This window comes from Populus euphratica, unplaced genomic scaffold, assembly GCF_000495115.2.
Source record: "Populus euphratica unplaced genomic scaffold, PopEup_1.0 scaffold31.1, whole genome shotgun sequence".
NCBI lineage: Eukaryota > Viridiplantae > Streptophyta > Magnoliopsida > Malpighiales > Salicaceae > Populus > Populus euphratica.
In genome coordinates, this window is record NW_011499850.1 from 3,398,967 (window position 1) to 3,424,887 (window position 25,921).

Here is a 25,921-nt window from a genome sequence, read left to right on the forward strand (position 1 = left end):
TTTATTTTACCGAACCCACCAGCACATGCAACAAAGAATACATGGGTGTCGAAGCTCTAGTCGCAAACGCAATAGCATGAAAATCAGCAAGATTGCTGCGCTCGAAATAAATTTACCAGATATAAGGGCTAACAGCTCTTGCAGTTAGGGGGGATGAAAAATAGGGGAGACGATCAACGTTATAATAATGTGATTCAAGGGAAATGAATGGTTACAGATAACGATTATTATGTAATTCATGGGAAATGAATGGCGATCAATACAGCTACAACTACGAAAGATTTGTACATGGGCTTTTTATCATGATTCTTCATCAAACCAGGTTCTGGAACCTCAGTGCTTTCCCGAGGTTCAAACTAATGGTAACATCTGCTTGGACGCATTAGATTAATATTAAACAACACAACAAATCTCCATTCACAAGTTGAGACAGATCAACTATCTTGCTTGATTTTTACCATCTTCTGATTATTAAACAACACATTTCACTATCTATCTTGACTGTAACCATCTTCTTCAGAAATATTGAATAAGAACTTTGGAAGAGATGCTATTCGAGGGAGATGAAGTAGCAGGTCCCCGAACGAGTCTTTCCTTGACATTCCTGGTGCCGGCTTGCTGCCAGAAATATCCTTGCTACTGCTACCTTCAGAGCCTATGATATCACCTCTAACTTTATTCTCATGAAATGATTCATTGGTGTGGTTTAGCAGAACACCCTTCCCATTTTTAGACTCTTCAAAGAAACTTTCCCCGTTACCCTGCAAGTTCTGGGTTGAAGCAGGGTCCTTCTGCAGAAGGCAACAGAGAGAGTTGACCCTTGCCATGATCCCTTTCTCATCAGAGGATGTTGTTTGTTGGGTGTCGCTAAGAAGGTACTGTGCGATGTCCTCTAGTATGTCTTGGCATTCTGACCCATCAGCAGAAAAGGGTTGATTTCCAGAGGTCATCTGTTCTGAAATACAGTTCCCAATGTGGTTCATAAGATCAGTCATCGACATAGATGGGGTCAACCCTGGAACTTTAATCTGATCCCAGTTCCTTGTTGCTTTAGAATCAACAGCTTCACAAATCCCCCTCCCTTCAATTGCACGACTGTCCATCACTGGTACAAAGATGACCAATCAGTGATAGTTTAGATTAGGAGATAGATATGAACCCGTAATACTCGTAAGCTTTGGAAACAGATCCGAAAACATTCACAAGGTTTTGAACATCATTTTATAGGAAAAAGAATAATGCTAGGATCCTAGCTGCTACAGAAAAAAACAAAAATTGATAGAAACAACAATACACATAGGGATCGGTGGTGACGTGACCGCAGACAAAACATCATGCACCAAGGTTTTTTACTCATAAGTGGAGATAGTACGTGATGTGACAGGAGACAAAACATCGTGCACCAAGGTTTTTGACTCTTAAGAAAAACCCCAAACATATGAACTACAAGACATCAAGCAAGAAGAGATTATGGAAAAAGTTCCAGGCCTCTGAATCTTATGTGAAGGTCATTGCAGAATGCACTTTTGCAACTCTAGCACTTGGATTTGGACAGAATTTTTAAAAGCACTACGTTTAAAAAACTACCATAAATGACATCTTTCTTAAAACATATTGAAAGCGAAGTCAAGACTTCATCATACCTGAGCTGGGAGAAGGAGCTTCCCGGGACATAGGATCTGATGTGGAAGCAGTGGTATCCCCCTTCTCAATCTCTAAGGAAGATGATTGAGCTGCAGATGGTGATGCTAGATCCTGGAAGCCAGAAACAACAGATACCTTAGCCGACTCCACTTGATTAAAATCTTGATTTTTTGAATCATCCAGATCCTCAAAAACAGATGGTCTCTGTTCAAAATATGGTGAATCCAAAATTATCTCTGGCTGTCGACTTAAGAAGTTCAAACGCATGTCACACTGGATCAACTTTTCAAAATGTTTATTTAACAGCCCTTCTGGACATTGCAGAAAATGTTGCCTACAAAACCACATCAACAAAAATTTGAGTATCAATGCCTCGAGGCTAAGAAAATCTCAAAATAAGTGCACCCTCCATAATTATATTATTTAAGAGTGATGTATTCAGAAGATTTGTGCTTAATGCATGAATGTTAGCCTCAGTTTTCTGTTTGAATAACTACAAAAATGAAATATGAGGTGAAGAAAGAGAATAGATTAGAAACATTATTTTCTTCCACATGAATTTACACAGTTTGACTTTCTAAATGTGCAATGCAGAAGATTGGGCATTTTCAAAATACCTAAAACAAAAACGGGATAAAAATGGAACAAAGAAAATCCATCACATGCAGGACACACCTACCAGTCAGAGTGAAAAACAGAGTAATATGGTGCAACTATCTTACTTGTGTATGCTAGCCTGTCCGTCAGTAAAATCTGCCGTTGCCTGCCACAAGGTATGTTTTCGGGGCTGTGGATTAGTTTCCCTGAAGAAGAGGGGCTGTCTGGCAAGCTGCATCATACAAAAAAATAAAAATAAATCCAGATTAGTATAGCCCTGGCCATAAAAACACCCATCGTTAAAAAAACAAACAAAAAAGTCAATACATTACCACAACGTTCAATGTCGCAGGTTCATTATCAGGACAGTTTGCCTTGAGAGCCATAATATCAGACCACTGGATTTCAATCTTACTCTTAAGACCACCTTCAAGAACTTCCCAAACCAGCTTATGCTTGGCAAAGTAACACTTGGCCACCAAATCACCTTCATATCTCGATTTATACTGCCAAATTCAAATAACAAAAATCCTCAGCAATCTCTATACAATTAATTCACCACCAAAACAACAACACATACCAACAACAGAAAACCATTCATTACCTCCCAACTCCCAATCCTCAAAATGGAGGCAGGGAAATTTGAAGCCTTAAGCTTGTCCATGGAACCAGAAGCAGGTGCGCTCTTACTCTCCTTCTTAACACCTAGATTCTGCTTCTCCGCCTCTTGAGTTCCAAGCGCGGAAGCATTATTCCCTTGAGTAAGCCTCATTTGAATCAAATCCAACAATGATGGGCTCTTCCTCAACTGCAATCCAAGCGGACTAGGCTCGTCTAACGGATTATATTCCGCAGCAGAAACCGGTACTGCATTAGCACCCGCACCCCACTGATCATCAAATTAGCAACTAAACGCAATTAATAGCAATACAATCTCTATAACCATGCAAAATTAACCCGAATTAAAACCCAAACAACAAAAAACCCTATAATTTCCTGAAGTCTTTATAAGTTGACCCCAAAAATTAAATAAAATTCCATTTCCCCTTGTTTTCTTGATTTTCTCAGAAATCAAAAACGAAAAAAAAAACGTTCAAAAAAAATATAAAAATTACCTGCTGAATGGTTTGTGAAGCTTTGGATCGCTTGTGAAGAGTTCCATAGTTTTCCTCTAATGGATCCTCTACGATCTCTAGCTTCACTGCTGCTCTTTTGCCCCGCGACGACGACGACGAAGAACTCGACGTCGTTTCACGTTGTCCCTTCAAGTCCCCTGAATTCATCAACCACAAATCTTCCCTGGAGATTTCAAAGAGAAAAAAATGATTTATTTTCTTCTCGGTTTTTTTTTTTTTTTTTTGTTGAAGATCACACGCAGGAAATATCGAAGAGATGATTTATAAGTGAAAACCCTAGGCCTAGAGAGAGACTTTTAACGGTGCTTTTTTTACGGCTAGCACATGTGAGAAGCCGTGTGTCAGCTGCTTGTCTAGTGAAATTACGGGAGTAGGCTTGGGTTAGGAGTGCGAGAGGAGTTTGAAAGTGGAGGGTGGTTTGGGATTTTAACGTGGATTTAATATGAGCGTTACAGCCGACACGTATGAGTAAACGGATAAATTGTGGGGCCTGGTGATTCCTTAAAATGACGGCGGTTGTTGGTTTGGTCGGAAACGTGTCAATTGATCTGGAGGTTGCTTGTGAAGAATGTGTTCCTGGAGTTTACACGTAGACTGGTGTGATGATGACAGGGGAGAAGTTAGGGTATGGAAGGCTGTGCAAGGTAGCTAGCTACATCTGCTCTTTCTAATTATTGTTAAGAGTGTTTAAATTAGTTGATTAAGGCTTGGAGTGTCAAAATTAGTAACCCCTGGATAATGGGATTAAGTGTCGGAATCTATAGGAAGAGTTTGACAGCAAAGACTGAGTTTCAATGCTATAATTTTAGTAATAATATAAATATATATGTATTTAGTATGTTTGCAAAGAATCTTCTTTATTTGTTCACCTAAAATTTAACCTACATCACGTATAAAAATAAAATTACTTCTTATAGTTAGTTTAAATAGTTCGATGCTTATTTATTACTAGAAAAGCTTAATCTTTTAATGAATATCAAGATTTAAAAAAAAACGATGCTTATTTATTACTAGAAAAGCTTAGTCTTTTAATGAATATCAAGATTTTAAAAAAATAAAATAAAGTTTAGGGGTGATCATGATTTTGTAGACAACTTCGAGTCTCAAAAATTGGTGATTAAAAAATTTTACAAGGGCTTATATGTTTTGAAAAAATTTATTAATTCTTTTTAACATATTAAACTTAGAAAAAGCAAATAAATCTTGATTGATGTATAAACTAGTGGAAATTATGATGATTGAGGGCGATTAGGTTCGCAAAACTAATGATATTTAATTTGTAGTGCGGCACAACAATTATATGTTTAAAATAATGCAATAATCTCAAGTCAAGATCCCTAGAACACAGAAAGCAGCAGGAGGGCTAGTTGGAGACGCTTTTCTGATACCCATGGAGAATTTATTTTTCCTTAATTCTGTAAGTGGATAAGGTCCAGGTGTTCTGTCTGGAGAACGGAAAAAGTGGAGAACAACAGGCAAGTGACTGATAATCGCGTGCATGCATGGGAATGGAAATGGGATGGTCGTGTCCATCCGTGAACACAAGTGCGTGCGAGCATGCGAGCGAGCGAGCGAGCGAGCATCACCAAGTCATTTGCCTGCCGAAAACGACTTAAAAGGTCATGAAACGGAATCCAAACCTCCTCAGTTGCCTATAAAGTACTCTCTCTCTCTCTCTCTCTCTCTCTCATTTGTTCTGCCATTTGTAAGATTCAATCATATCTCTCTTCCTTGCCTGGGCTCCACCACAACTCTATGGGTTTTTGAGGTGTTGAAATGTCCAATTTCGATTTTTCTTTCTCAATATACATACATACATACATATACATATATATATATAAAAAAAAAAATAATAATCTAAAGGGAAGGGGAAAATTAGTGTACATGTAAACTCGAATTACTATTCATCATATTTTTTTCAAGCATGAATTACTTATTTATCATTAAAAGTAAAATTTTTGGAATTAACATCAAGATGTTTTTTTTTGTTGTTTTTTTCACTTTATTAATCTTAAAATAATAAAAATTAAACCTTGCATACAAGGGCTTTTTAATCTTTTTATTGTTGTTTTTATTTATTTGTGAAGTTTATTATAGGAAATTTAGTCTTTTAATAAATATAAATTAATATTTTAATAAAAGAAGTTGTTGATATATGCAGCGCCTCCCATCAAACAAAAACTCCTTTCTATTATGTCATTAAAATCTTGGCAGCACCCTCCTTCCATAACAATAAAGGTGACACGGCTTGTTATGAAGATATTTTTTTTTTAATTGAAAATAGCATTGTCCATTTAAATTTTTAAAGTTATCATTTAAATTTTTAAATTCTTAGTATTTCAATTTTAATCTTTATTTTTTTGAAATTTTAATTTTTATTCTTAATTTTTTTATTTTTTTCAATTTTATCATTCAGTTCTAATTTGCTATATATTGTTGTTTTCAATTTTGTCCTTATTTTTTTTATTTTTGATTTTTTTTCTTGATCCTTTTATGTAAATTTTATGTCTTCAGTTCTATTTTTTTTTATCTAAATTTATAATATTTTTTTTTTACCTTTTATGTAAATTTTATGTCTTCAGTTTTATTTTATTTTTTATCTAAATTTATAATATATTTTTTTTTCAATTTAGTTCTTATTCTTATTCTTTTTATTTTTTTGTCTTTTTATAAAAAAAATTATTTATTTTCTATTTCATCTTTCAATCTCAATTTATAATATGTTATTTTTTTAATTTGATCCTTATTCTTTTTATTTTTTATCCTTTTATTAAATTGATTTTTCTTCTCAATTTCACCTTCTAATAAAAAAATTATAAATGTCCTCCAAATTATTTTTTATTTTAATTTTGATCTTCAATCTTTTAATTATTATTTTTTATTTTAGATTATTTTGTATAATTTTTTTTTATTTTATCCTTCAATATTTAATTGGTTAGGGATTGGATTTTATGGTTTTGTCTAGATATGGTACTTCCGATCTAATAATCTAGATTATAGGTGTGAAAAGTTGTCATGAGATGACATCTTTTTTTAAAAAAAAAAACAGAGCTTTTTTTTAGTGATTTTATCATTAATATTGTTTGTTTTTCCCTTAAAAAAAGAGGTTTTGTAATTTATTTATTTTTTGAATTATCTCAATCTTATCACTTGGACCGTGAGTTTGGTGCGTTAACTCAGATTGACTCGCCCTTTATTACCCAAGTTATTGGTTTATTGTGCTAATTCGGTTTGACTTGAGCTTGTTCTTTTTGCTTAATTTTTTCCATTCATATATAATTGGCCAAGAATTGTTTAATTCACGATGAATTTTTATTTATTTTTATTAGATTAATTTGTCCAAATTTAATTTTTAAAAAAGTAATCATGATTTTATAATCCGAATTGTTTTTCCTATAATTGTTAAAAATATAAATTAAAAAGGTAAAAAATATAAACTTATTGGATTCCACAACGTAAATGGTAGACTCAACAAATTAGACTATGAAACTTGAGTTGATAAAATATATTATTTTATTATCTTAATTATTTTATAAAAAAATGTGATATTGAAATATTTTTTAAGCATTTAATTTATTTTGAATTGGTCTTTATATATTTTGTTTTGATTTTTATTGAATTATTTGGTTTTAATTTATTTTTTATATAATTTTTTTAAATCCAAACCATATTATTATTGGTTTTCTAATTTGTTAGGTTCAATAACACTATATAAAAACGCTCTCCCAAACTTAATATTTTATTTATAATTTTAAAAAATAATTTACCCGCAGCAAAAAACGACTCAACAAGTAGTGATTCTTGAGAAGAGAATAATAGTTTGGCTGTTATCACTGATCATGATTAAAAAAGTCTATAGCCAAAAAAAATAGATTAACAAAAGTCTTACCGCATCAAATTTTATGTGAAAGGATACATTTGTCGCGAAACTATTTGGGTCCCTAAAAGAAATGTTTTTCAATCGGGTTTTTATCCTTTTATTAAATTGATTTTTCTTCTCAATTTCACCTTCTAATAAAAAAATTATAAATGTCCTCCAAATTATTTTTTATTTTAATTTTGATCTTCAATCTTTTAATTATTATTTTTTATTTTAGATTATTTTGTATAATTTTTTTTTATTTTATCCTTCAATATTTAATTGGTTAGGGATTGGATTTTATGGTTTTGTCTAGATATGGTACTTCCGATCTAATAATCTAGATTATAGGTGTGAAAAGTTGTCATGAGATGACATCTTTTTTTAAAAAAAAAAACAGAGCTTTTTTTTAGTGATTTTATCATTAATATTGTTTGTTTTTCCCTTAAAAAAAGAGGTTTTGTAATTTATTTATTTTTTGAATTATCTCAATCTTATCACTTGGACCGTGAGTTTGGTGCGTTAACTCAGATTGACTCGCCCTTTATTACCCAAGTTATTGGTTTATTATGCTAATTCGGTTTGACTTGAGCTTGTTCTTTTTGCTTAATTTTTTCCATTCATATATAATTGGCCAAGAATTGCTTAATTCACGATGAATTTTTATTTATTTTTATTAGATTAATTTGTCCAAATTTAATTTTTAAAAAAGTAATCATGATTTTATAATCCGAATTGTTTTTCCTATAATTGTTAAAAATATAAATTAAAAAGGTAAAAAATATAAACTTATTGGATTCCACAACGTAAATGGTAGACTCAACAAATTAGACTATGAAACTTGAGTTGATAAAATATATTATTTTATTATCTTAATTATTTTATAAAAAAATGTGATATTGAAATATTTTTTAAGCATTTAATTTATTTTGAATTGGTCTTTATATATTTTGTTTTGATTTTTATTGAATTATTTGGTTTTGATTTATTTTTTATATAATTTTTTTTATTCCTTTAAATCCAAACCATATTATTATTGGTTTTCTAATTTGTTAGGTTCAATAACACTATATAAAAACGCTCTCCCAAACTTAATATTTTATTTATAATTTTAAAAAATAATTTACCCGCAGCAAAAAACGACTCAACAAGTAGTGATTCTTGAGAAGAGAATAATAGTTTGGCTGTTATCACTGATCATGATTAAAAAAGTCTATAGCCAAAAAAAATAGATTAACAAAAGTCTTACCGCATCAAATTTTATGTGAAAGGATACATTTGTCGCGAAACTATTTGGGTCCCTAAAAGAAATGTTTTTCAATCGGGTCCCTTATCTATTGAACATTACGCAATTATTCCTCACCTTACAGTTTTTTTCATTGAAATCATAGAAGATGTGGACTTGTGTTGCATTGAAGAGATGCGGTTAAAGCCATTATTCGAACGACAAGGGCTATTCTGGATAGTGCGAGATAGGTGGGAAATTGGGAATCCAATTGGATTTTTTTTCTCGGGGACAGAATTGAGAATGAAGTGAAAGCAAGGGGACCAAAAATGCCATTTGTCCTATAATATCTTTACAGTAGAACAAGCTTCATCGGTCACAACCTTTTTCCCAGGAGATGAATTTGGTGTTGCAATATAAGTGGCCGAGAAGAATTCAACAGCTAGTTTTTCTAAAAAATAAAAATAAAAAAATCAACAACTTGATGCTTTGTACGAAAATTCCATCCACAATAATAAAAGGCTGAATCAGGCAGCCCACGATGCAGCTGCAATTCAATTGATCAAGTCATAATTGATGGTTTTTGATTGAGATCGAGGCCTAGAAAAGTAAAAGTTCGAGCATCGAATCCTCCACCCTCATATAAGAAAGGGAGTCTTTTTATTTTTTTATTGTATTTGAAAGTGAGAAAATAATTATAATTAAAATTTTTTATTTAAAAATAAATAAAAAATTATTTTTAATATTAATATGTTAAAACAATATAAAAATATAAAATTTTTTATTTTCTTAAAAAACACGATTTTAACTGTATTCTTAAACACTACTAAGAATAAAAACCCTATTAATTTTATTAGTTTGTTTCCATTACATGCATTTATTTATTTGCTGATTTAGGCACTGATTAATTCAGCAATGCTTGGTAAACTCTAAAAAAGATTTAAAAAAAAAAACCCTGAAAACAACCCTTGTGAATTTAATTAAGAAAGATAGAGAAGTCAAAGCAATGTTTCAATCCAAAATATTATAAATTTATATTAATTATCATTTTTTTTCCTTTGCATTTTATATAAACACGATCACTTTTAAGTTTCAAGGCTGGAGATTAGATCATTTCATTTAGGTGTGTCATTTCCGTGATTTCAAGGCTAATTAGATGCGTGCATTCAACTTCTCTGTTGACATTTTTGTTGGTGTCATAGGCTCATAGCCAGGGATCAGGCCACCAATGCATGGCGAGAAAAATGAAGCCCAAACGTTGGCTCCCATGGTTCTATACTTCTATTGACGATCAATCTACCTGGCAAAAAGCTCAAGATCCTCATGCTGCACCTGTGAACCGCTCCAATGTCTGGAGCCACTTTATCCTAAGCAAGAACAGTGTAATCTTCTGCATTGATACAGAATTATGTTCAAAGAGATAGGCATGTAAACCTAGTTTCAATTACAATGGCTTGCGAGTAATAGACTTTGCTTGGTCTCTAATATAGAAATTTCAAGGTAGGGAAAAATCTACTACCCTTGACTGAATTAACTGGGTTGGGTGAACATGGGAATCAAGAGTAGTTGTCTGCTGCATAAATGTAAGAAGGAAACCAAAACCAAACCGCTGGGGCATTTCCCATAGAACATGGAGATCATCACTTATGTTGCCTTTCTATTTACTTTAAGATACGGCAAGGCGCCAATCACATTGTCATAGTCACTCCTACTAACAGGGTGCTGCACATAAATACACCAATGTGAGTTAAAGGATTTTATATTGAAGCCCAAACAGCAATCCAGAAACAACTACATAAATAAACCTCGACTCTTTGAACTATGATAATATGTTATATATGCCAAAGCATCATAGACTCTCTGAAATTTAATCAATGTTCATGCTAGCAACTAAAAGTAAGTCCTTTCTGTTTCCTAGAAACACCCAGCTGACTAAAATCCTGGCATGTCTTAGGTAAGCTTACTGTAAAATTCTGATAATGGCTATATTTTAGGCATTTTATTTAACTGTTTTAGTAAATATAATGATGTCTCCATGAAAAACCAACTCACACATTCAAGAACTGCAGTAAGCAATTACACATAAAGCAGACATGCCCGCACTCAGAAACACACAAATCCCTCACTTATTGCTAGCAGTACTATACTATTATTGTTGAAAAGCTTTAGAAAAAGAAGGAAAGCAAAAGGGTCATGGCTTTTTGAGTCTTGACAAATTAAGAATCCAAGTATGAAAGTTCTCCCTTGATGGTAAGTATAATGCCCCAGCTCCTCAAATACTATTTTGAAGGTTTCTTTTTAAGAGAATTAGAAGAGTAGAAACCACATGATTCAACAGTAATAAAATAGCATTAGTAAGGGAAATGCTACACTATGTCTTAGGTAATCTATTGTAAACATATTTAGTAAAAATAGCATTAGTAAGGGAAATGCTACAACACTAGAGGGAAGGCATAAATGGGTCACTCAGGAGTATTAAGCTGCAAATTAGGATTTATATGCCCTTTGATTGAATTAATGCCTAAATATAGGACCTTGCTCTCTAATTTCCAGGAGCATGCAAAGAAGAATGTTAACAAGGAATGAACTTCCTGAATCCCACAGAAGGACAGCTAAAAACCATAGAGAATTGGCATGCAGCTCAGCGAAACCCCTTTTATATCTGCTCTCCATTCTCACATAGCCTCCTTGACTGATCCTTTTTAACTCACTACCCATTTCAATTCTCTAGAATCTAACTACATGGAACTCCTTTAAAAACCATAAAAATTCATCTCTTGTAAAAACCAGATACATAAGGAGAATATCTTCAAGACCAAATACTTAAGATATACCAACTCTCAAAGTGGTCACCCATCTATCATTCACTGAAGTTATTGATGCTTTCTGTGCAAAAAGAAAAGGTGGGGAACACCAATGAAATTCCACGCTGGAGGTAACAAGAGACTGGAAGTGAAAACTAGATTATGGTTAAATAGTTACACTATTCTTCACAATACCCTATCTGGCAGCTAGACCAAGATGGCAATTTCTATGTGGAGCCTGAATCCTCCTTACTTGAAACTCAAACCTTCAAGCTGGGCCACAAATAATGCCTTCTAAAACCACCATCTTGTCATAAGCTTTATACCCTCATAAGAACTTGAAAGGGGCTAAGGGAGAGTAGATTCAGAACATCAAAAGAATCAGGATAATATATTTCTCCAATTTCTTTAAGACCTGGACTTTCAGGAAAGAAGAGCCTAGTCCTAAGGTACATAATAAGACACCAAAACTTATTATCTAACAACATGCAAATAAAGAACGAAGGACGTCCTCAAGATACCTTCAGATGTAGCATTCTAAATCATGGTTTCTTCCCCAGTACACTTCTGTAACCTAAAGAACTTAATAAATCCATATTCATTTTCTCCAGATTTGTTTTGTCTATGTAATGAGCCTTTAGCTCACATTTTCAGTCTCCCACCAATCATGTTTAAGTTAACAAAAAAACCTGCAGTAGTTTACTCTCCAAAATTTTTTGGAAAGAAGAATCCCTGATAGCATTCTGAAATGAGATAATTCAAAGTTTTTTTGAAAGCTTGTTCTTTCTTCTTACAAGCCCCCTGCCTTCCCTACAAGTTTCCTTCTTGACACACAAGTGATCCAATGTTATAACAAATTTGACACCATACCAACTTCTGATATAAATATATGCATTTAATCTTCATCTTCATAATGATGACTTTGACATGAAAGACCGTTTTTTTTATTAATGTATCCAGATAACCAGTCAAAACTCTCTCATTTAACTGTATTTTGTAACAATAAGTCATTTTTGATAGCTGAATGACTTTCTAACATAAAATTGAGCAGCATGTCCATAATTCCCATCACTTAACTAAAACAAGAAAATTATGGATAAAATGTAAACACAGTAATAAAAAACCCAAATGGACATTTAGAAAGAAAACTAATTGCAGGTGGAACACGATCCTATACGAAGCCAATGACAAAAACCTATAGGCTAAAACAATTTGAAAGAAAGAGAAAGAAAACATGAATTATCTCTGTCACGCGCGCGCACACACAAAAAAGAAAAAGAAAAAAATAAACAATAATGCATTGCAAGAACGAAAGCTAAATTGAACTAGATTAATTATACTTTATCTATTTACACTAGCTAGCGAGGTAAAGCATGAAATAGAATGTTGAAAGAGACAAACCATTTTGGAGAGTCTTAATTTCCTCTTAGTATTCTTCTTTGCTAGTAAATGCTGCTTCCCAGCTCTCCTCCTTACTATTTTCCCTTTACCAGTCACTCTGAATCTCTTTGCCGATGCCTATGAACAACAAAAACCACACAAAGTTCAAGACTTTCAAATAAGAAAATCAATTTAATTAATCATTGCTAGACTTGAAGCATTCCAATTCTTTTCTTTTGGGCCACAAAGTTCGAAAATTTGACTTAAAAAGCAACAGACTTTGAACAACAAAGAATTAAAACAACAATTCCAATCCACAGACAGATGAGGCGCGACTGACCTTGTGGGTTTTCATTTTATAGCCTTTAGCAGCGAAAACGGTGAGAGACTGGAACCTTTGAGTGAGTGAGGTGATAGAACATGGCTTTAGAGGAGAAAGTGAGCGAGACCCAGAAATGTTACGACACGAACTGAGTCTCAACGAGCTGTTAACCTTGTTGAGGGGAGCGAGTGGAGCGGACCCATAAGAGACACGGGTTGGGAAAGGGTGTAAAGGGCATGACTTCAAATTGAAAGACAGCACCGTTAAAGAAGCCATTGTTGTTGTGGTTGTTTCTTTGTTTCTGCTAACGTTTTGGAGGAAGAATAAGGAGGAAAGGGTGACGTGATATTGTGTGGATAACAGAAGGACTGAATCGGAGTCCTCAATCTTTTGTTCTATTTACTGCCGAGGACAGTGCCTCAACATGGACTTTGATAGACTTGCATTTGCATACCCATTTTTCTTCACGATTTTTATTTTTATTTTCATTAAAAAGGGCAGAAATAATATAGAAGGATTGATGGTGATTATGAGTTACTTAGAGGGGAATTTATTTTAATAAATTAAAAGGTAAATTTTGTATTTGATTTGCAAATACTATTCAAAATGGTGAGAGCACACAAATATAACAATAAATAAAATAAATAATCAAAATCATTAACATATTATAATTTTTATGTTTGAAATAAAATAATTGAGTTTAATTATACTATTTAAAATTAATGTGAAAATTAATTGGATTAAAAATATTGACTATTTCACCCTTAAATCATTTTTTATTATTACAAAAAAACCTCTTTTTTTTTGTTGTAAGGACTTTATATTTATTATTTTTTTAATTATTATTCTTGTTGATGATGTTCCAAAATATAAAATATATAAATAAAAGATTATTTAATATTTAAAATAATAGTTAATCAATATATTTAAGTGCCTAGATTTTTTTCGTCATAGTTGGAGAACATAAAATCTCTTCAATAAGAAAGAAAACATGAATTATCTCTGTCACGCGCGCGCACACACAAAAAAGAAAAAGAAAAAAATAAACAATAATGCATTGCAAGAACGAAAGCTAAATTGAACTAGATTAATTGTACTTTATCTATTTACACTAGCTAGCGAGGTAAAGCATGAAATAGAATGTTGAAAGAGACAAACCATTTTGGAGAGTCTTAATTTCCTCTTAGTATTCTTCTTTGCTAGTAAATGCTGCTTCCCAGCTCTCCTCCTTACTATTTTCCCTTTACCAGTCACTCTGAATCTCTTTGCCGATGCCTATGAACAACAAAAACCACACAAAGTTCAAGACTTTCAAATAAGAAAATCAATTTAATTAATCATTGCTAGACTTGAAGCATTCCAATTCTTTTCTTTTGGGCCACAAAGTTCGAAAATTTGACTTAAAAAGCAACAGACTTTGAACAACAAAGAATTAAAACAACAATTCCAATCCACAGACAGATGAGGCGCGACTGACCTTGTGGGTTTTCATTTTATAGCCTTTAGCAGCGAAAACGGTGAGAGACTGGAACCTTTGAGTGAGTGAGGTGATAGAACATGGCTTTAGAGGAGAAAGTGAGCGAGACCCAGAAATTTGACGACACGAACTGAGTCTCAACGAGCTGTTAACCTTGTTGAGGGGAGCGAGTGGAGCGGACCCATAAGAGACACGGGTTGGGAAAGGGTGTAAAGGGCATGACTTCAAATTGAAAGACAGCACCGTTAAAGAAGCCATTGTTGTTGTGGTTGTTTCTTTGTTTCTGCTAACGTTTTGGAGGAAGAATAAGGAGGAAAGGGTGACGTGATATTGTGTGGATAACAGAAGGACTGAATCGGAGTCCTCAATCTTTTGTTCTATTTACTGCTGAGGACAGTGCCTCAACATGGACTTTGATAGACTTGCATTTGCATACCCATTTTTCTTCACGATTTTTATTTTTATTTTCATTAAAAAGGGCAGAAATAATATAGAAGGATTGATGGTGATTATGAGTTACTTAGAGGGGAATTTATTTTAATAAATTAAAAGGTAAATTTTGTATTTGATTGGAAAATACTATTCAAAATGGTGAGAGCACATAAATATAACAATAAATAAAATAAATAATCAAAATCATTAACATATTATAATTTTTATGTTTGAAATAAAATAATTGAGTTTAATTATACTATTTAAAATTAATATGAAAATTAATTGGATTAAAAATATTGACCATTTCACCCTTAAATCATTTTTTATTGTTACAAAAAACCTTTTTTTTTTGTTGTAAGGACTTTATATTTATTATTTTTTTAATTATTATTCTTGTTGATGATGTTCCAAAATCTAAAATATATAAATAAAAAATTATTTAATATTTAAAATAATGGTTAATCAATATATTTAAGTGATTAGATTTTGTTCTTCTTAATCTAAGGAGCTTTAGACTTATGATATAAGTTTGAATACTTACAAAAACAGTCATAGTTGGGGAACATAAAAACTCTTCAATGATAAAATTAGTATATTTTCAGGAAAGATATTGAATGATTTATAATAATAAATAATCTAAAAGAGTCTTAAATTCAAGAAATAAAAATATTTGTTCTTGAATTTTAAGTTGGTTAACATTCTAAAATTTATATATATTTATATTAAGAGATGAAAAGTTCTAACTTTTTACCTAAATAGTTTAAGATGTATTTATATCCTCTAAACCTTGTTGTTTTTAGAGAAAAAAAAGACTATAAAGTTCTTTGTATTCAGCGACATTAATGGAAGACAAATATCTTTATATGCTTTTGATTATATCGATTTAGACTTGATTATTTTTTTGTGATTATTTTTAATTAGAAGCAACATCATCCATAGTTAGGCTAAAAAAGAATATATTATTACTCTAAAGTATTCTATTTAAGATAAATTGCATTATTAGTTATTGTTTTTTATTACAAAAAGTTTGTTATACCTATTGTCTATTTACTAGGTAACAACGAGTTAACTCTAACAGGTTAAACTCTATGTTGAAAGTTGAACCTAGTAATTTTATAATTTAATATTTTTATTATTTTTAGTTATCATCTTTGAATAATATTAAAGAATAGACAATTCCTTGATCACTCTTGATCATAACATATGATTATTTATTGATTAAGATATGCCAGTAAATGACCAAAGTCACTCCTAACCATAACTTGAGCCTTTTTATTAATCAATTCATATTAGTAAATTGAACAATTTGATCACTCTTGTTTATTACTTATGGCTTATTATCCATTAAATCATGTTAATGAGTTGAACCATCATATTTATAATGAGTTTATTAAAAATTAAAAATAAAAATAAAAGCATGTTTTCTTAACTATTCAAGACAAGCATTAGACCCTTATGAATGATGAAAATTAGCTTTGGGAAGACAAGCATTAGACCCTTATGAATGATAAAAACCTTATGAATGATGAAAATTAGCTTTGACTTAACATAAATGATAAAAATAAATTTTGGATCCATGTGAATGTCAAAAATGAATTTCTACCATTTTATTCAAAACTCTTGTTATTTTTAACATTATTTATTTAAAAGAAATGATTTTTTATTTTTTAATATGTAGCTCCAAAGATCATTTTGTTTGGGTTAAGTTTTTAAAGATCTAATAAAATTGTTATTTAGCACAAAAATATATGCAATGAAAATACATATTTTTTATGGAAATGCCAAAAACACAAATGATATCTTCTTTTTTTTACTAAACATAGTATTTAACAAAAAATTAAATTATTCAAAACATATATTTTTTATGATATTTTTTCAAGAAAAGCTTGCTCATGATGCAAATTTTATAAGAAAACAACTTTTTATGGTACTTTTTATTTGTTATTTGTTCTAACACATGCTAAATTCCAACTCTCATGCACATTACCTTCCACGAATTACTCACAAACTCTACAATCACATTGTCACATGTAATCATAACACATTAAGTCATCCAAGATTTGTAGGAGGCCTTTCAAAAGAGGTTGGACAAGATTTGGATGGTAAGGGAAACTGCTGGAATACGTTGGATGTGAGGGAACAGTAGCTGCTGCTTTTGAAGGTTGGAATCTGGTAGATTTGAAACTTTTATGTCTCCTTTTCGATTCTCCATTGATGGTGCAGTAAACGGACACCTGTAAAGGAAGCTTTGCTTTGTTAAAGTTTTAATCTTTTTACTGTTTTTCAATTCAAGTCTTCTCTTTCTTTCACTGCTGGGTGTTATTGCCGGTGGTGATGGGGTAAACCTCCTACTAGGTCTGAAACTATTACATTCCCTCTTTGATTCTCCACTGGTAGAGCAGTAAACAGACTCATATAGAGGGAGTTCTGCTACATTGAAGTTTGATGTTTGCATTTATTTTTTTTCTTGATAGCTGGTTGCTACCGCCACTGCTTATAGGGGCTATTTTGTTATGATTTAAGGGCTGTATTGTGGTGACTTGGCACTGGATTTTTCTGGTATGGAAAGTGGTTGTTTAGATGGTGTTTTAGTAGCCGAAGCTTTTCTTGTCTGGGGGGGCTGTTTTAGGTGTTGTGGTTGGAGTTTTCATGGTTGTTTGGAGGTGGTTTTGTGGGCTGTTTCAGTGCTGATTTCGGGATTGTTACAGGTCTGTCGTGTGGTGGCTGTCACGGGTGGAAGATGGAGCTGCTGAAAATGGTGGAGGATCAAGGAGTTGCCGAGAGGAAGAAAAGGAGTTGAAGTGTTGAAAAAAATGGGAAGGCCCTGCCTGAGGGAGCTGAGAGGAGCAGCCCCCTTCTTTCCTCTTTTCCCAGGGTTAGTCAGAAACATATTCTATTGCCCCTCTTCTCTCGTGCTTTCCTTCCTTTCAAAATTGAATGGATCCGATGGCTGGTCAATTTCCTCCACAGTTATGGCGCAAGTTCCCCACCATTGTTTTTCGTCTTCTCTTTAGTGCTCTCCTTTTTTATTTGTTTCCTTCGTCCTCATTTGGCTTGGACTCTTGATCTTTCTTCTGCCTTTTTAGCATCAATTTGTCCGTTCCTTCATAATCCTCCGCCTGCCCCCTATACCTTTTCTTTTTGTCTTTAGCCAAGCACAGCACTCAAAAATCTAAGTGGTAGGGTGTCTTCGGCATGGTAAGCTCACTTTCAATTCCTTTTTTTTTTTTTTTTGGATTTTTTATTTACTTTTTAGGAAACTTTGTAAGTACAAAAACAGAAGGGAAAAAAAGTTAAAAATTATGAAATAACTGGAAATCGACAAAAATCACTTTTGCATTTTTTTCAACTTTTTATATTTTTTTTAAATATTTAGAAAATTAAATTTCTATAACATAATATTAAATATATTTTAATTAATAATAACTTTAAGTAACTCAACAATTTATTTATACATAAAACTTTAGTTTTATATATATAAATTGAATATTAACCAATTATTTTCTCAACATATATTTAATATATTAATGAAAAATTTATTATTTTAATTAAATTTTATTTCATAACATTAGTAATATATCATACATAATAATTATATATAAACATATACTCTTAACATGTAAATTTTAATTGGATGATTATGAACACATATACACTAATTAGTTCTTTGCAAATACCATGGTTGTAATCTTTTTTCATCATTGATTATTTGTTTTGGATTACAAAATAGATTTTTTTTTATCTAAATCTTTATATTTTTAAATTACATAATATTTATATAATTATATAAGAAAATATTTAGTTACATTTAAGAGGAATTAGATATGAAACAAAAATTGCAACCTAAAAAAATAGAAATAAAGTAGGACATACAAACTTTATTTAATATTACAATCATTCAACCATTAAAAACATAATCATATTGATTTTTAAATGTCTATAACCATTAATCATGCATAATAACATATTCATATGCATAAATAAATATATTGCATGCTTCAATTCTAATTATTGACTTTATGTTTAATTTTAAAATAATATTTATAACACTTATAAATATTAAATAAAATCTAATTTGATAATTTTCCATACATAATAAATTTTATTTAATATAATTTGTTTAAAATAATTTTCAATGATTTAATAAGAAAATCATTAATTAAAATTCTTGATAACATCCTCAACTATTTTATGATCAATTGCATAAAAAATTTCAGTATAAAAACTCCTTTTATTTTAGAAAAAAAATATTTTAAAAATATTATTTAATTAAACATTTTAGTTAAATCCTAGTCCTATTAGGACCAAAACTCAAAAAGATTTAATTAAAAATTTTATTTAAATCCTAATCCTATTAGAAAAACCAATTCTATAATTAATTTAATTTAATTTAAGATTTCAATTTTAATATAAAATCAATATTTTATATGTCTAGGGATAAAATTGTAATTATGCCTAAAATACCTATTGTAATAAGGTATAAATTACTAGGTAAATTTGTAATTTAAACCCCAGAAACCCAAAAATTAGATTAGGGACATAATCGTAATTCTGCCTCTCCTCTTCTTTCTTCTCCATGCTGCCAGCAGTGGGCTAGCAATTGTTACTATTATTGCCGGCATGGGCTTCCCACGCCAATGGCAGCCTTCAACTGCAACACCAATGTTGTCGCTACACCACTTACAACGCTGATGCATCTGCAGTACGAGGCAGCCGCTGCATAACACTACCCATAGCGCCATGGCTGTTGTCGCGGCCATGTTAAGTTGTTACTGCTTGCCAAAGCTGAGCTGACCACAACCAGGAATACTAGCAGTGCTGGTGACGTCGCTTATTGAGTTGCAACCACTAAATAGATTTTATTTTCTTTTTATTTCAAAGGTGGGTCCTGACTAGAACTGAAAAATTCAACCTAATGATAATAACTTTATATGAGTTATGAAAATAATAAATTATTTTTTTTAGAATTTTAAAATCTGATATAAAATTATTTAAAGTTTATATAAAAATTATCTAAAAATTATATTTATTTTGGTTTTGAATAATTATTTTAAAATTAGATTATTATAAATTACAAGTTGTTTAAGTGTAGCTTTTTAACATTAATCCATATAAACCACAAATAAAAAATTTTATAACACTTTAAGGAAATATATGTTATTATGTTTTAAGTGTTAGCTCTTTTTTTTTGTGTTTCTAAGTCTTCTGCAATATCCTACATACTAAACCAAAAATAAAAGGTATAACATTTCATTTAGGTAAACTTGAAAACCCAATAAATAATAAAATATTACTTTGCTCCATAAATAATATTATATATATTATTTCAAGATAATTTTAAAAATTTATTCGATCAAGTCTCTACTTGATTTCTTTTATATATATAAAATTGTAATTCTCTGTATAAGTTATATTATTTTTTTTAATTTTTAAAACTTCTTTACAATCAAGTCACACTTGATTAGTTATCTCATTTTAATTTCTAACAAACGGTTCTTATATGTGTAACCCATTAAGTTTTAAAAAATTAATGTGTAACCCATTAAGATGGTTCAAATATAAATCATAATTCTAAATAAAATATAATTAAAAAATTTTAAAAATTAATTTATTATTAATTTAACAACTGATTGATTTATATTTAAAGATCAAGTATAATGTCTAGCAACCTGTCACGATCCCTTAAATATTCAGTAACTCAAAAATGGTTGGACTTAACTTTTCAGTGATTAATTTCTCATTGTAATTATTATCTTTTCATCAACAATGTTTTGATTTAGATATTATACCATGAAATGCATCTGCTATGCCAAATCATGTTTATTTTAACACCATAGTCATTAATTCTTTGAATAAGATTTCAAACTCTTTTCAAATTTCATTCCATCGTACATAAGGATTTATAATCAAAATTATTTAAAAATATATAGAGTATTTTTTCTAATTCACTTAAAGTGATCAATCATCTCTTAATTACTTAAATACCTTAATATAATTCATATCATACCCAATCTCAAGGAAAAACTAATAGAATGAAACAATATACATGCTTGGAAAAAAAAATTACAATTTTGGATGGAAAAGGAAAGAGAAAGAGTGAAGACACTGGAAAAAAAAAAGTGAAGAGAGGGAGACAAGAAAATGAGGAGATTAGTCTGAAGATAAGGAAAGAGGATGATGGATTAGGAGGTGGAAAAGAGGAAGACAAGAAACTTTTAGGAATTAGGGATTTTGTTATTCTATTAATGTGTTTTTTACCAATAAAATTACCAATGTATAGGTAAATATTTATTAGTTTTTAAAGACTGTTTGTAATTTTATCAATAATTAAAACTGAAATTTTTTTAGAACCCCTAAAATTTTCTAGAACTCCACTAAATCTTTCTAACAAAATTTCATTTTGTTAGTAATTCTATTTGTAATTATCAGTGGCAAGTAGTTATAACTTTTTTCCAATTCTCTAGAATACTTTAAGGGACTTAGCTTATCAATAATTTAATTTGTAATTCTTAGCAAAGTCTTATAATATTTTTTCAACTTTTTAAGGGATTTAGTTTGTCAATAATCCTATTTTTAATTTTCAATGGAAAAGTCCTATAATTCTTTTTCAACTCTTTAAAAAAAATTTAGGGACTTAAACTATTGGTAATTCTGTAGGTATTTTATATTCTATATGTATTTTCATTAGTATAAAACAATAACTTTTTTCTTAATGTTTTTGTATTCCATATCTATAAAACTTGTGAATACAATAAAATCACAACACGGTAAAACCAATTATGTTCAATAACATAATAAGAAAATCACAACAATAAACATTCCAAATGTGTTAATAATAGTTTATTGTAAAGCAACAACATATGTAAAAATTACACTAAAGTTAATTTCATTACACATTAATATTTTACAAATAAAATTAGTTTGAAATACTTTTAACCCAAATTATCTTCTTTTTTTTTAATTTCATCATCTTCATCATGTCTATCATAATCTTCTTCAATGAATTAAAGCTCGTTGATCTTATCATCTTCATTGACTTTTATATTCCATTGGTTCTTAATATATCATTTAACTCCTTAGCATCAACATTAATAGAAATATCATCAGCTACATGAAAATTAGATTTTCTTCTAAATCGGTAGACAAAACAATTTAATATGGATCAACTAACTCATCAAGTTGAAAGACATAATCTCTCACGGTTACTTTATCGTTACCATCTCGAACAACTTGTATACAACTTTAAGTTCGTTTTTCGCAACGAATAACCAATCAACCTTAGAACAATCCTTTCAAAAGGAAGGAGTGTATATGTAATAAATTTTTTGGCATTGCTTGATTAAAATAAAGACATCATTGCATTAAGAAGTCTAACCTTTGTATTAATTTCTACCAAACTATGATGGAGATTTACTCTAATTCTTCTATTAATGGTATCATATCAATATCATTTGAATAAAAAGACTTTATTATGCTTACTATGATATTGTGATTCAATCATCTCTTCTAACTTTTCATAATAAACAACTTCAAACTCAATAAAAATTGATCTTTTAACATGAAATTTATTATTATAGGTTTTTTTACCCTAATCACACTCTTTAGTATAAAAGACATATTCATTAATGAAATACATGTTATAGCAGACCCAAAAATGGTAAATTCAAACTATCACTGACATTCCTTTCTATTTAATAAACTTGTTACAAGATTACAACTATTAACAGTTAAAGAGAAATGTGTAATAAAATTAAGTATTATAAGAGTTAAGAATTATTAAATACTGTCTACATGTGTTTTGAACCACATGGTAAATTATTCATCTTGTAATTGAAAAATTTGAGATTCAGTCAAATATGAACTTTGAGAAAGTAAAAATTAACAATATTGCCTCGATGAATTATTCAATCTATTAGTTTATCAACATTTAAGAGAAGTTATTTAAAAATAACAACATGTTAATATTGTACTAATTAAATAAAAAGTCTCAATTCATCGCAGTTAAATAACATATAATTATAAGCATGTCTGAATTTGATTTTTGTCGAGTGTCTTCTTATTATTGCAATTTTTGATATAGGTCATCCAGGATGGAAAAATATTGACAAATTCTCACTCATAGACACTTTTCTAACATTATTATATCTTGAAACATAGTTGATTCTTGTTCTCAAATGAGGCCTAAAATGCTATTAGATAAATATTAAGATTTCTTCAACAATATAAGCCTCGCATATCAAAGTCTCAAAATGTACCTAGTTTTTAAATTTTTTCTTAAGGTTAAACAAGTATTTGTCTGGAATTAAATAAATATTTTAAATTAAATAAAAAAACAAAAAATTAATTAGGATGCATGTGTAATCCCTAACCTCTCAGATGGATACATCTATCTATATTGGATAAGGCCTCCAAAAGTTTCCTTAAACGATAAATATATGGATAGATACTTTATTGAGTTGAAGAAGAATAGAGAGAATATCATCTTAAGTTTGCAGATTGTATGTATGATATTCATTCTAAGCTTCTCTATATGTTAAGTATGTAACTTGTTATAGCATATATATCTAAAAAAGTGATTGATCTCCGTGAGTGCATCTCATATCCTTTTTGATAATAAATCCTAGTAAGCAAATGGAATGAGTATTTTCATAAACATGTGGTAGTCATGACTCTTCATTTCAGACAACCTGTCATCCTTTAAATTCATCATTCTAGATATGTTTAAAGCATATCCATCAGGAAAATATAAATTTTTAAATCATTTGTATACTAGTAATTGTGCATTCTTGTATAAGACAAAGTTGATTTTGGGCTTTGTGACCCATATCCCATCATAAATCAACTTTATATTCTTACTATGATAAAACAAAGGTACATCCATTCTAGCTTTTATATTATCATTTGTCTTCCCCTTCATGTTTCTAAAAAAAAATTTCAAACATTTTTTTTTAATGTGCATAAAATTTAGATTATAGTGGAGAAAATTAGTCTTTTAATAAAGAATCTCTTAAAAAAATACTTTGTTTTACCCAATTTTGAATCACACTAAAACCAAAGGACTTTTTTTTATTGGAATAAAAACCAAACAAAATGCCCTCATATTGTGAGACCACACCATACAAGTCTTCACCCAACACACTAACGATGCAACGTTTTTTTTTTAACTCTACCTATAAAGAAATCATTTCTATTCTTTCTATAAAAGTGATCGATTTACAAGAACATACAGTGACAATCAAAAAAGAAAAGAACAATTGCTTTTTTTTTTTCATAATGTAATCTCAACAACTTTCATTAATAATCAATCTTAATAGAGTATTGACTAGGAATATTTAGAAATAATATTTTGATGCAATAGAAATCTCATAATTATAATAATTTTATAATTTCTCTTACAAAATATTTTTATCTTAAGGACTTTATATTTACTCTAGATTCACTAATCAAATATTTAATGAATATTAAAGATAATAAGATAAATGAAGTCTTTATTAAAATTAAATATATTTACATAAATAAAGTCCATATCATGTGTAATTAATAGATTAGTTACAAGATTATAACATAGAAAATCAACCAAACCACTAAATTTGGCCATCATTTATGATGATGTCATGAACAAATTTCATATAAAAATTAAATTTTTCAAAGGTTGTGATCATGGACCAGGATGTGTAGGCTTGAATTGAACTTTTATTTTTGAGCTTGATTATTCCTGAAAAATAAATCTTTCGTAGAATGAGGAATTTTTTGATACTTAAATCAATAAATATATAAGAGAAAATAAGAAAAATATAAGAATAAATTTTGGATCTAAAAACTTATAAACCTTTCATTTATTTAATAACTCTAAGTATTTATAGACTTTGTTTATATCAATTTATCTTATAAAGTTGTATGAAAATTGATTGGTAAAAATGGTTGGTGTCTCCCATTTATTGTAGTGTTTAATATTATTATTAATGAAATGGTTGGTGAATATTAATAAAATATTAATTAAAAATAATTAATAGTAGAGAAAGGAGACTCTTGATTTGAATAGAACTCTATGCTCTGCAATTATTGGCTATGAATGGGTGCCAACCCTGTATGTAAGTATGTGATTGCTGAGAATCTGTCAATAAAACATTTAAATTTTTTTGAGTAAGGGCGGTGCACATCAACTTCTTAGAACTCAAAAACATAACTAGGTGTGACCTGTATGAGTTCGATAGCCCACTACAATGGTAAGAATGTTGTTGTTTGTACCATGACCCATACAACAACAAAGCAAAAGCTGTGTTATCGTTCGTTCAAAAACCGAAATGACCATAATTTTTTATATATATATATAAAAGAACCACCAACTTATTAGTGAGATTTACACTGGAAAGTCTTGTTAAGTTTCTCCATGTAAGGATTTATAAACGTATTAATTGATATTAATTCAAACCCAAGAAACCCATTTAGTTACTAAATTAGAGATCTGTCATCATAAATAATTTTTTTTTTTCTGTTTTAACATCTTATACAAATAACTATGACTTATCATTTCCAGCTGTATGTGACAATACAGTCATATGACCAACGCAACGCAAAAAAAAAAAAAAAAAAAACATGTTAAAACATCTAATGCCTTTCACTAGCTAGAATAGATACGTCCCTTTTCACCTTATCTCCTGCTTGGTCGTAGATAGCTTCAACATGTAGCATACAAATGGTTCTTATACATATGAAATGCAAACCATCGTGCCAGCATGTGAAATCTAGTGCTTAGAATATGACGATAACCCTACAAATTGGTATTTTGTTTCAAACTTTACAGTGACAAACATGCACATCTAGAAAGATGTAAGAAGGGCAGTGATGACAGGGAGTAAGGGATAGAGGGAAAGGGAAGCGATGAGGGGAGTAACAGGGAAAGAGAAAAATGAGAGGCCTCAAATTATTTGCCTTGTGTTCTTATGTGCTTGTGTACAAGAAAGAGCTTGGCTTACCTTATCCTATCCGCCTCTCAAACACACTTCGCCGTCTCTCTCTCTCTCTCTCTCTCTTTCAATATC

At 30.2% G+C, this 25,921-nt stretch overlaps 2 protein-coding genes across 3 annotated transcripts; both read right to left on the bottom strand.

Moving 5' to 3' along the window:
* Positions 1-179: 179 nt before the first annotated feature.
* Positions 180-25,908, bottom strand: LOC105121219 (uncharacterized). The gene is made up of 7 exons (XM_011019776.1): positions 25,896-25,908; positions 3,357-3,577; positions 2,846-3,130; positions 2,574-2,747; positions 2,367-2,473; positions 1,644-1,978; positions 180-1,105 (listed from the first exon to the last, which is right to left on the bottom strand). Exons 2-7 carry the CDS (start codon positions 3,522-3,524, stop codon positions 489-491), a joined length of 1,686 nt encoding a protein of 561 aa, XP_011018078.1. The 5' UTR covers positions 3,525-3,577; positions 25,896-25,908; the 3' UTR covers positions 180-488.
* PRPL35 (Ribosomal protein L35) lies at positions 9,981-14,812 on the bottom strand. 2 transcript variants are annotated; one of them, XM_011019775.1, is made up of 3 exons: positions 14,445-14,812; positions 14,126-14,242; positions 9,981-10,183 (listed from the first exon to the last, which is right to left on the bottom strand). In XM_011019775.1, exons 1-3 carry the CDS (start codon positions 14,700-14,702, stop codon positions 10,106-10,108), a joined length of 453 nt encoding a protein of 150 aa, XP_011018077.1. In that variant the 5' UTR covers positions 14,703-14,812; the 3' UTR covers positions 9,981-10,105. The 2 variants fall into 2 exon arrangements, with proteins under 2 accessions (XP_011018077.1, XP_011018076.1); XM_011019774.1 differs by lacking the exons at positions 14,126-14,242; positions 14,445-14,812 and adding exons at positions 12,667-12,783; positions 12,986-13,348.
* Positions 25,909-25,921: the final 13 nt, after the last annotated feature.